The 12,644-nt window shown below is 25.8% G+C and overlaps 1 protein-coding gene and 1 non-coding gene across 2 annotated transcripts; both read right to left on the minus strand.

The window, feature by feature from the left end:
* Positions 1-802: 802 nt before the first annotated feature.
* Positions 803-874, minus strand: TRNAT-UGU. The gene has a single exon. It is a non-coding gene; the product is annotated as a tRNA-Thr (tRNA).
* Positions 875-2,293: 1,419 nt separating this feature from the next.
* Positions 2,294-4,459, minus strand: LOC120092714 (ubiquitin-conjugating enzyme E2 4-like). Its single transcript, XM_039050868.1, has 6 exons — positions 4,254-4,459; positions 4,036-4,115; positions 3,530-3,644; positions 3,362-3,414; positions 3,095-3,223; positions 2,294-2,671 (listed from the first exon to the last, which is right to left on the minus strand). The coding sequence occupies exons 1-6, from the start codon at positions 4,295-4,297 to the stop codon at positions 2,541-2,543; spliced, it is 552 nt and encodes a 183-aa protein (XP_038906796.1). The 5' UTR covers positions 4,298-4,459; the 3' UTR covers positions 2,294-2,540.
* Between the last annotated feature and the right edge of the window lie 8,185 nt (positions 4,460-12,644).

Raw genomic sequence — 12,644 nt, forward strand, 5'->3', positions numbered from 1 at the left:
CATAGGAATAGGTTGGGTTTCTTTCAAAATGTATATTTATTTGTTTTTTATATGAATAATCATTCTTCAAATATTGTGTTATTTATGATGTCTCGACTATACATTACTTGGATGAAAAAGGATTGATATTTGATGTTCTAATGTATAATGTATGTGATATATCAACATAGTTTATTAACTTTATTTAAGGGAGCATCATATTTAGATTTTTACCCCCTATATAACGTCTAAGATTAAAAAGTTCTCAAAGAACGGGACCCAGATTAACAATAAATTATTTAATTATTGAGATGATATATTTTAAAGGTTAAATACAAATATAATCTCTATTTGGTCCTTTAAAAATTATAAATTTAGTTTTTGAGTTTTTAAGTTTTTAAAATTTACTAATCTACTAGATACAAAATTGAAAGTTGGGAGTTCTATTATACATAAAATTAAAATCTATATCATCTGATAATTTTTTTTGAAAAGTTTGAATTTGTGTTAAATAATTAAACTTATAATTTAACCTTTATTTAAATGACTCTAAATTACCTTAGTTAAAATTTTTTCGATTGAGTTCATTTTTAAAGGTCGTTTGGTAGGCAATTTGAAAACAATAAATTCAAAGAAAACAAAATTATATTTCAGATTGCAAACAATCACTTCAATTTTTTATATTCATCTCTACGAATGCAAAAGATTTTCTTAAAAAAAAAAAAAAGGGAAAAAAGGGATATCACAACCTTTTTAAAGCACATTAGCAATTTTAATTATGGAACAAGAAAATAAAAATGAATAATTAAGTAGTTTACACAAATGCCCCCACGCAGGATCGAACTACGGACCTTCAGTTTACAAGACTGACGCTCTACCACTGAGCTATAGGGGCCGTTGGGATTTGGTTATTAAATATTTATTTTTAATTAAATTTGATAATATCCACTTAAAAGATAAAAAAATAAAAATAAAACAAAAAAATGATATATATATATATATATATATATATACACGGTTAAAAAACATTTTTAGTCTAAACTTTTATGAAAGTGACGATTTAATCTACATACTTTCAATTTTTTTAACAATTTAGTTGCAAATCATAGTAAGAAATAATTAAGTTTAAGTACTTTACAATTTGTAACGATTTAGTCTTTATTATAAAAAATATTATTAAGATTTAATGAAATATATTAGACATATAGAATAATAAATTGATTGGGAATCTTTTTTTTTATAAACTATAAAAACTAAATCGTTATATGACAAAATAAGACACTTAATTTTGAAGAAAACTTTCATGATAGAAACTAAATTATTACAAATTTTAAAATATATCGACCAAATTGTTACTTCTTAATATAATATAATAATTGTAGACATACACATTGATAAGTTCATTAAAGACAAAGCTTCAGTTAGGCACTATTTTAGGATTATTGATTATTAATTTGAGGTATTGTTTTGTAGCTTTCTAAAGAGTCATCCAAATGTGTTAAGATGGGACATCTTAAGCACTTTAGGCCATCCATTTGCTTCAATGCTATTATTTGATTATCAAATGTTGTAGAGTTGGTAGGGGTGTAAATCAAAGGTTAAGTTATACAAAATATCCCTTATCTTTGGAGTTTATTTCAATAACGTTTCTAGTATTTAAAAAGTTTTCATGAGCATACTTCGATTACGGCTAGCTGATGTCATGGTGGGCTTATTCGGTCTAAGATGTGCATAGCTCAGGATTGACTCGATGTACTAAGAGTGACCTCGATATCCTTACCCAACAAAAATTAGAAAAAAATAGAATATCTATGGAGAAAAATCTAAAAATATTTACACTTCATAGCAAAAAAATTTAAAAGTAAGGTATTCTTAAAACTTTTTACCATAAAGTGTAAATATTTTTAAATATTTTTTATATTAAAAAGGCCTCTAATTCTACCTGTTTATCTATTGTTGAAAAAACCTGCAAGTCAGACGAGTCTACCTTGTGCATGAATATTTCAATCCTAATCAACGCCATATAATCATTACAGACATACAAATATAAAATGTTAAAATGTTAAAACTAAATAGAATGAACTTAAAATTTTAGATACCAAAATTGATATTTTAAAGGTTCATGGTCTTTAATTATATAATTCTATTGGGTAGGAACTAAAAATAGGACTTAAACTTAAATAATTAAGTTTAACAATTTTAAAGTTCATAGTCTTATATTGTTTCGTTTCTTACTTTAAAAACGTTAATTAATTATACTTGCATTAAAAAGAAAAAAGAGAGAGAGAGAGAGTAAACAAAACAAGATATGATCAAATTGCTAAACTGGGCAGAATTCAGAAATGTATCTGATCTGTTGGATTATAGATTAAATGGTAAATGGCAATATATGAAACATTATATCATAGTTTTGATTAATGTACACAACCATCATGAAAAAGAAAAGACAGTAGAGCTAGGAACCTTCTCCATAGCTTTCAATTTTTGATGGTTACTGAGTTTTTTTCAATCATTTACAGAAGAACATAACAGAAGATGAGGCTTGATGGTTTGTTTTTCGTTCAAGCATCAGCTTGGCCTGCCATGGCCTCATCACCTGAGGAATAATCATCTTCACTCAGCTCCTCATCACTAGATTTCTCCTCAGGAACAGCACCAATGTCCTCTGGCTTTGCATATTTCTCACAGTATTCTGTACATAACGTAACTGAAATGTAAGAAAAAAACGAACGAGACCGGGAGGTTCTTACATAGAGTTTTGAACAGTGTGTGTCAGGTGGGGGGTGGGATGTGGCTGCTAAGTTTATACTGCTGGATGTATGAGAGAGATCGAAAAACGACTCTTAACAATGCATACAAAGCACCATCATTAATTTCATAATCATCATACAGATGCAGAACATAAAAAAATACGGAAGCTCTTTACAGATGAAGCTCAGGGCTAGTAAGTCTATATCAAGTAAAATAGTACATCAACAACCAAGAATTAAGTTTGCAATAAGATAACTTTATCTGCCATTATCATATGGAGAAAATTACTAATTCTAGTTTCATACTACTGATCGAATCAACAGCTTAAAATTCGCTCAAACTACCAAATTTTCAATAAAAGTACCTTTTACTCTTTGCTCATATGCAGTGCGATCACGCATCATTACTGCAGCCGCTTCTCCATTCAACGGATCGGAAGGGTTGGGATACAAGAGAAGTTGTGGAAGAAACACTTCGAAAACATTTACAAGGTCTGTACAATGAAAAATATCCGAATTAGATCACAATTCCTCAGTTGCATGATTATAATTCCACTCAGACAAACCAATTGATCACCATAATATGTACAACATAACTAATAACATTATAATTCCACAAAGAAGTTTCTTACCAAACATAGGGCTCCATGTCTGGTTGATAACATCCAAACAAACCGAGCCCGACCTGCAATTCATAAACATATATATCAACCTCAGCAATCTACCCCATAAGAAGATAAGGCCCTGTCCATAGTAAGGACCAATGTAGTAAGTTTCAATGTCGAAATTGGGCAACTCACATTTCATCAACATTTGGATGATAAATTTTGTTGACAAAGCCAATTGAAGGCGACTTGTAAGGATAAGCATCTGGCAACTCCACCCTAATCCTCCATACACCACCTTGGTAAAGACCTTCCAATTTCAACCAAAACAAACAAAAAGGGATAAGATAAGAAATCCTTTAATCCAAATTCATATTGCCTACAAATATCAACATCAATTAGCTTAAATTCAGATGGGAAAGTCAGCAACAATCACAACTCTAGATTAAGAAGAACAAAACTATAATTTGACACTAGTCAACCACACAACAAGCTCAGGAAATTAAAACCCAAACTGCAGGTTGATTCAAACAAAGGCAAAGTATCATAACATGTCTCACAACAAAGGGGGAAATCCTGAAGAGAAAAAATCAACAACAAAACCCCAGAGAAAGATGAGAAGTTAATCCTAAATTCACAAGAAAAACAACCAGTAAATCACCAAAAATGGCTAAAATCAAAGATGGGTATAGATGATTTACTGTCTTTAGGTCCATGGAAGTCCACATAGAACTCTTGCATGCTATCATTGATTGTTTCCACCTTGTAATCACTCATCATCCTGATTCAAAATCAGCTCAGTCAAACAAGAAAAGGGTAAAGGGGGGGAAAAGACAACAACCCAAGAAGAAGAAGAAGGATGAAACAAAACGATCAAACCAATCGAAAGGAAAAGGAAATTGAAAAAAAAAACACTTACAGTTTCATCAAATCCATTTCACGTCGCTTGCTTGGAGAAGACATGGTTTTTGGAATTGGGAGAGAAGAGGGTAAGAGAAGGTAGAAAGGAAAGGAAAGGAATGAAGCGATAGGAAGAGGAATGAGGCTTTTTCCTACCCGCAAAAGCGGTTCAGACACGGAAGTAGTGATTCAAGCTGTATCCTTTAGGCTTTAACATTGTAAAAAAAGAGTCAAATTTGTTGCCTTAAAAGGATTAAAAAAATCCAGAAGGGTTAACACATAAAATTTAAGAGGAACCAAATGGAGTTTTGAAGGATTTTTCTTGGAGCTAGGGAAGAATTTAGAGATGCTCAAGTGGGGATTCTCGGAGATAAACACATTCTTATTAGGTTTAGTCTCTATTTGGTATTTAAGTTTCGAAAATTTATTCATTTACTCTTAAATTGTAAGTTCAATTTTTACTTTTAAGTTTTAAAATGTTATAATTTTACTTGTGAGGGGTGATTTTTGTTTTTATTTGGATTTTAATTTTCAAAATACACTTTTAAATCTAATTTTATTTAATTTCTATTTTGTTTCCAAATTTTAAAATATTGGTTAAAATGTCATTTTTGTCCATATAGTTTGAGGTTTGTTCAATTTTAGTACATTTATTTTTAAATTGTTAGGAGTGATTTTGGACCGAATGGTATAGTTGATATTTAACAAAATAGGAAGAAAGAAAGTAAAATGATACGAGCCAAGTGTGGCAACTGAAGACCAAAATAGGCCTAGAAAAAGGAGTTGGGTTTGGGCTGGCAGCTAGCACGCCTTTGGCCTCTATCGAATTATCTTAAGGTGATTCTAAAACTCTAGGTAAAAGCTAGAGTTGACTTTCTTTATAAATACATTATTATAACTTCATATGAGCTAACTGGAGTCCTACTCTCGAACTCTGTAGCTTCTATACTCTCACTCTATGACTTTATCGTGCCAAGCACCACACCAGTGTGCAGGTTTTCTATTTTACAGGTCCTGTTCTTCTCCTCTTCAAATAAATTCACCTGATTTCTATTTTATAGGCCATGTTCTTTTCCTCTTCAAACAAATTCAGTTGATGTCACAAGTTAGATGTGCTTTCACCGGTCTAAAATTTGGTTTAAGAATCGACAGAAGTTCAAATTTCGATACCCATATTTATTATTATATTGAAAAGAAATTAGACTCAAATTCATGAAGCATGATATCATGTAAGTAAAAATATGTAAATAATAATAATAATAATAATAATAATTAATTATTTTCATGCAAACTTATTTTTAATTTTAATTAAATAGATCAAAGTGATTGACGTTTACCTCCGCATTTAAATTTCAAATTTACTTTTGATCTTAATTTAATAAATCAATAGTAATTGACATTTATTACATTTAAATTTCAAGACACTTCACTTTTATTTCCATTTGTTGCCAAAAATAACTAATTACTAAATTTCAAGGTCAGAACATTAATTACAATCTTTTTAAGATGAAAATTAATGACATTTAATTATAAGTTTAATCACATCTCTATGTAATAATAATTTAAAGAATGTTAAATCGTTTTTTGGACCTCTTTTTGAGGTTTTACATCTAATTGAAGATATTTGGGTGTTGTCGTCGTCTTTTCAATTAGTTCAATTTCAGTTTTTGGATGGAGACAAGAATCGTGCGACTAATATCTTAGCTCGATATGATTTGTCTGTTATGTCGTATCCGTAGTTGTATGATGTCTCAAACGGAATAATTTTTATTTGAAATCATGACATTCGTCGATTTATCCTTCTATAGAGTTGGATAGTATTTTAATTTAAATGGTATGTTTTCCGTTGAAAAATATATTAAAGAATGGACTAATTTTAGTATTTATTTCGAAAGTGCAATTTTTAATTCCATTTCTTAAAGTAGAATACTTCTCATTTAGAAGTTAAATCATTTTTTATAAATCACCGTTTAAAAAACAAATTTCCAAGATATTTTAATTTATTTTAATTTTGAAGTTTATATATTATTTCTATTGTGATTTCTAACTGATTCTTAAAATTTAAATTTTCATAATGATATAATTTTAATTCAAAAATTTTATATTAATTTACTTTTATAATATGTGAGGTGAGGAATTAAACTTCTAGTCTCGTAGTCAATAATATAATTTTTATGATAGTCGAATTATGTTCATTTTGATGTATTAAATATTATTTTGGCCTTTATTGTCAATTTTTTCCATAATTATAATGTATATCTAATCCATTTTGAAATATAAAAATATGTCAATATTGTATGTGGTTTTGAAACTAGTCTTTATTGACATCTATCCATTAGGTAAATAACAGAAATGTTACCTAATTGTTATTAAATAATTATAAATATTTATTTATAACACTAAAAACTTTAGGAAAGTATGGATGGATAATTTTATAAATGGAAGGTGAAAAACCAATAAGAGGCTGAAATTTTTTTTTTTATTACAAATAAAAAAAAATAACAACAATAATGTGAGCATAAAATGAGACAAGATTGGAAAGCAATAAGGCCACTAAGTGATACAATACCATACAATAAAATCTAAAAAGAATTCAAATTCATATATTTTTTATAAAATTTTTTAAATCATTTTTTAAAAGTATACACAGTTGTTTAAAGAGATGTAAAGGATTGGAGCAAGCTTTTATATGTGGTCACAAACTCAAAAATAAATAATTGTAGACCCATGTGAAGAGAGATTTAAAATTTTAAATCTTATCCTATCTCCTAAAATTTCACAAAAATCCCATTTTAATTAATGTTGTAAAGTATCTATATTGTATTTAGTATAATTTAAAATTCCCCCTTTTAAATTTAATGTTAGACTCAAATTGAGTGCTGCAAAGTAGTTTTGGATTTTAAAATATTATAAAGATGGGAGATTCGAAGGACAAAATTCTTGATCGATAATATATAAGGTATGTTAGTTAAATTATGCTCATTTTAATCATAAAATATTCAATTATGTGTAACTTTTGAACTATGCTCCTTTTAACCACAAAATATTCACTCATGTATAACTTTTAACCGTGAAAATCAAGATAAGTTTTAATGAAAATTTTCAAAAATTAATTTTAATATAAGTTCAAGTTTACACCTTTTAGAAATACATAAATCAAATAAGCTTATTGAATTAAAATAGTATTATTTTGAAATGTTACTTGGCATCATTAATACAACATTGATACTATGACATGCCAATGTATTTATTGAATTTCATGTCCATTTATACTTTTTTTTTTAGTTTGTTCAAGTTTTTTTTCCCCTCTTTTTGTTTTACAGACTTTTATTTATTATTATTATTATTATTATTATTTTTACATTTCAAGTGTATATTTTGGCTCATCGATGTTTTTGTAAAATTTCGTTAATTCGGTTTTATGATATTTCAGATACGTTGTAATCTAGTTGTAAAGTAGATTGTCATAAATTTGTAGTTAATTCAACTTATTATTTAAAGCAAATATCAATTTATATTCTTGAACTTTGGGTATTGTATCAGCTTAAATCCTAAACTAATAATTATATCAATTTGAACCTGAAATCAATTTAAACCCAGAGCTTTCATAAACCCCCATTATGTTTTATTTGGAAACACTTATGAATGTCCAATGTTAAAATTGATATTTATGAAAGTTCAGGATTTAAATGGATACACTTATGAAAGTTCAAGGTTTAAATTAATATAATTATTAATTTGGGGTTTAAATTGATACAAATCCCAAAATGTAGAATTTAAACTGATACAACTCTCAAAGTTTAAGGGTTAAATCGACCTAATTCTTAATTTAGGGTTTAAACTGATAAATTTTTGAAGTTTAGGGGTATAAATTGATATCTGTCCTACTATTTAATATAAGGCTCTTTTTTAAAAAAGAAAAAAAACAATTTTTAAAAGAGATGGGATATAACGTCATTTTACTATCTATATTCTAGATAGAATGATGCATTGGTAAGAGTTTATCAAAAAATTTAAATTATTAAAAATAAAAATTTCACCAAAATAGACAATTAATAAAAGTTCAAAATTTTAAGAGTTATATTTAAACTTACAACTTACAAGTACATAATTATTAACTAATAATAAATTTTCTAAAGCTTCACAATTACTACCAAATCATCAAAGTGGTATGTTCACAATTTCTATATTGTGCAACATCATCTTTTTAATTTGTAAGATTTGACCATGATCATAGAAACATATTAAAAAAAATTAAGAATTTTTTTTCAGAAAAACAAATTATCAAACAAAATTATTTTCAAAAATAGGAAATAAAAGGTAATATCTTTATGTTTAAAAGTATTGATTCCAATCAGCAATTTGCATTTGCATTCTCCAATCTTACATTTCTTTTTTAATGTTAAAAGGTAGGGTCTTAAAAAAAGTTACTAGCTTCTTGATTAGGAGATTCATGAATGTTCAACTTTTGTGGTTTTCAACATTGGGAAAATAATTATTATTTAGTTAAAAGTAATTTCTCTCATATAACTATTTCTTTTCTAAGTTACAATGATTGTTCTCCTAACTTTTTTTTCTTTAAAAAAATTGTGTTGTTAAAAATTAATAAAGATAAAGCTCTAATGTAAAGAAGAACATAGAGATGACAAACAAACATTAAATTATTTATGTTTAAATTCTAATTTGATTAGTAAATTTAAACCTAACTCAAATTTCTCTTTCAAAGGTATAATAATTAGAGTGTAAGATGGAGAAATCGAATATCAAAATTCGAGGTCAATAATGCTTGCTCTACGCTCTTGTTGGCAACATAACTCAATTTAATAAGGGATATATTTTAACAATAGGTTGACGATTTAAATATCTCGTCTCTACATATTATTGAATTCAATACATGATTTTTATTTATTTATTTAATATTAAATATATTTTTTAAGTCACATGTATTAAATTTAGTCTCATAACTTAAAAAGAAATTTAATTTTTATTAAAATTATAAACTAAAAATTAACATTATTAAATATATTAAGTATAAAGATTAAAACATACCATTTGTGTGAATAAATTAAAATGAACCATTTTAAGTGTATTTCAATTTTAGCTATTTATTTGCCAATAAAAACGTAGGACATAGTGTTCATACTATTAATTTCGTGGTCTAAGATTCGATTTTCTTACCCCCACATTTTAATTAAAATACATTTGAAAAAAAAGCTATTTACGACAATATCTCTAATCTAAAACTATAATTGGAAAACCGTGTGTTGAAAATTAAGCCTATGGTAAGAAATTTAGATACATAAAATAGATTAAAAGAATCCAGAAAAATTTAGAGAAGGAAAGTTTGTTAGATTTATTTTTCAAAAACTAAAAATAAAAAATAAAATGTTTATCGAACTAGATTGAAAAAAGTAATTTTTAAATATTTGTTTTATTTTTTGAATTTAACTTATAATTCAATTTTGTTAGTTAAGTAGAAGAATTCTATAATAAGAAATTGAGAGGACGTAAACTTATGTTTTAAAAACTAAAGATTAAGGCTCATTTGGTAAGCAATTGGTTTTTGTTTTTTTTGAAAATCAAGCCAATAGACACTATTTCCATCATCCAAATTTCTTCATTTGTTATTTACATTTTACTAATGGTTTTAGAAAAACTAAGTCACATTTTAAAAATCAAAAAAGTAATTTTTACAAACTTTTTTTGTTTTTTAAATTTGGTTAAGAATTTAACCATTGTATTTAAGAAATATGCAAATCGTAATAAGTAATGAGAAGAAATAAGCTTAATTTTCAAAAACTAAAAACAAAAAATGAACCTTTCGTTTGGTAATTATTTGATTTTTTTTATTTTTTGTTTTTGAAAATTAAGCCTAAAAATACTACTTTCACCTCTAAATTTCTTCATTTATCATCTACCTTTTACGAATGATTTAAAAAAAAAAAAAAAAAAAAAAAAGCTAAAAATTGAAAACTAAAAAAAAGTAGTTTTTAAAAATTTGTTTGTATTTTTGGAATTTGACTAGAAATTCAACCATTGTATTTTAAAAAAATATGTAAATATATTTGAAGAAAATAAATTTAAGTAAAAAAATAAATAAATAATGAAATGATTTATCAAATGAGACCAAAATATTATCAAATTAGATTTCAATCATCCAATTCTTGCTTCTCTTATTAGTTTTTTTTTTTACTCCCGTCTTTGTATTAATCGCAATTACTGATAGTTCTCAATTGGATTAATTTTTTTTTTTTTTTTTTTTTTGCAAAGTCAATTGCATTAACTTGTGAGACAATCACACCATATTGTAACAAGAAAATGACTAATTCAACCCTCACAAAATTAACAACATTTAAATTTTAAACTGAATTATTTACAATTTCTCAAAAAAAAAAAAAAAAGTAAAAAAGTAAAAAAGAATAACATTGGAATCTACCATTATTAAAAAAGAAAAATCATATTAATGGATAAGGAAGATTTGTCAGACCATAGAGGAGACATGTTGGTGAATGGAGTCAATCTCCATAATTAATTTATAAAATTCCATTTCACATACCCACTTTGCCTTTAATTTTATGAAAAAAAATAAAACAGTATTTACATTATATATATTCTTTCTATTCAATATTGTATATTATTTTATTATCTGACATTATTTTTAACTTAACATTAGCTGACAATTCACAGCCGTCTGATTGGGGATAAGTTTGATGATCACAAGGTCATCATTGTTCCCACTTTGGTATCTAAAAACAATTTATTGGTTTACGGTACACATGATTGCACCTGATCTCAGCCGACAAACCCATTATTTTTTATTAATTCACTACTTTTCAAGTTTTCCCTGAATTTATCAATTTTGTTTTTCATCGAAACAATTAATTAAAATATCATTTTGTACCCATGTGGCTATATATGAGACTTGTTCAATTTTAAATTTCGGCATAATTTTAGTTGATTAATTTTAATAAATTTTAAATTTAAACTCTACAAGTTAATTTTTATCCAAATCAATTATATAATAATAATATTTTTCATGCCAGAAATTATATTACATGAGTTTTTCTTTAATTTATAGTGAAAGTAGATTTTTTTTTATAAAAAAAATCAATAATAAATGGACAAAAATGATCATATTTAAAAATTATTAAAAATATAAACACTAAAATTGAATATTTGAATTTACATCAACTTGAAATTAAACAAATTATAATCTACATGCAAAACAATTGTATTTTAAAATCTCTTTCCAAAACTTCATTTAAATTTAATTTAATTCTGATTTTCATTTTATTTAAATTTGGTTCACAAATCTTCCAATTATCTTTATGAGTATTTATAATAATTATTATTATTTAATTACCATTTTAAGGTTTACCTTCATTTTGCCTATCTATTTTTGTTCTAATTTATGGGGCCACAAACACATATTTAAAAGTCATGTTATAGATTAAAAATTAAAGGAAAAATAAAAATAAAGATAAATGATGGAAAATTATCTTAAATAATAAATCTATTAAAAATATTTATAAATAATAGCTAAATATCATCATCTATCTATATCGATCTATAAGATGGTAATAGATATTTGATTTAGAATATATGCTGACATCAAAAATCAATCTTTAATTTTATATATGCATTTAGAGAATGTAGATGTCTTTTTTTTCATTTTAGTTGTCTTTAATGAGAAAAGTTATTTTTTTTTAGAAAAAAAAAATTATGAGAAAAGATTATAGAATAGAAATGTAGCAATAAAAATCAATGGAAAGGAAACGAGTGACATATTTTGGGATTATCCACTTGAAATTATCTTAGAATGGAATTAGATTCTTTTTCTTGTATTTATTAGGATAAACTAAAAACGGATTATAATTCTTCTGAGTGATTCCGTAAGTAATTTATTATTATTTCATCTTTTTCAAAATAGAGAATAATTTTTAAAAAGAATAATAACGAATAAAAGAAAATATTATTTATTCTCAATTATTAACAAAATATTTTAAAAACAGATGTATACACAGATTTCAAGTATATTCTCGAAATGTCTAAAACGTACAAATGTAGACCTTAATTTATCTACAAATTGTATGCTTGAAATTAAAGCAAAACTAAGGTGTCACGTTCACTCCAAATTTAATATGTTTTATGTACAAACAAAACGACTAAGCAACTGTTTTTGTTATTATTATCGGATCTAAGAAATTCACTCAAATAACTATAAATATTTATTGAATTTTATATATTATTAAGGCTTCAAAAACTTTTCATTGAAATGTTTTTATACAACAATTACGAACATGAAATATTGAGCCTTCACTTCAAAAAAAAAAATAGAAACGTTTAGAGACCGTTTGACCTACTAATTTCTTAATTTGGTGTAAACAACTTAACTTCGATAGTTTACCAT

This window comes from Benincasa hispida, chromosome 12, assembly GCF_009727055.1.
Source record: "Benincasa hispida cultivar B227 chromosome 12, ASM972705v1, whole genome shotgun sequence".
Taxonomy (NCBI): Eukaryota; Viridiplantae; Streptophyta; class Magnoliopsida; order Cucurbitales; family Cucurbitaceae; genus Benincasa; species Benincasa hispida.

What these genes read in the sequence shown, in the direction of transcription:
- LOC120092714 (XM_039050868.1), bottom strand. Translation starts at nt 4,297, where the DNA reads ATGTCTTCTCCAAGCAAGCGACGTGAAATGGATTTGATGAAACT. An exon ending in GAAATGGATTTGATGAAACT is followed by an intron (nt 4,116 to 4,253) that starts GTAAGTGTTTTT and finishes ATTTTGAATCAG; the next exon opens with GATGATGAGTGATTACAAGG. An exon ending in CTTCCATGGACCTAAAGACA is followed by an intron (nt 3,645 to 4,035) that starts GTAAATCATCTA and finishes TGAAATTGGAAG; the next exon opens with GTCTTTACCAAGGTGGTGTA.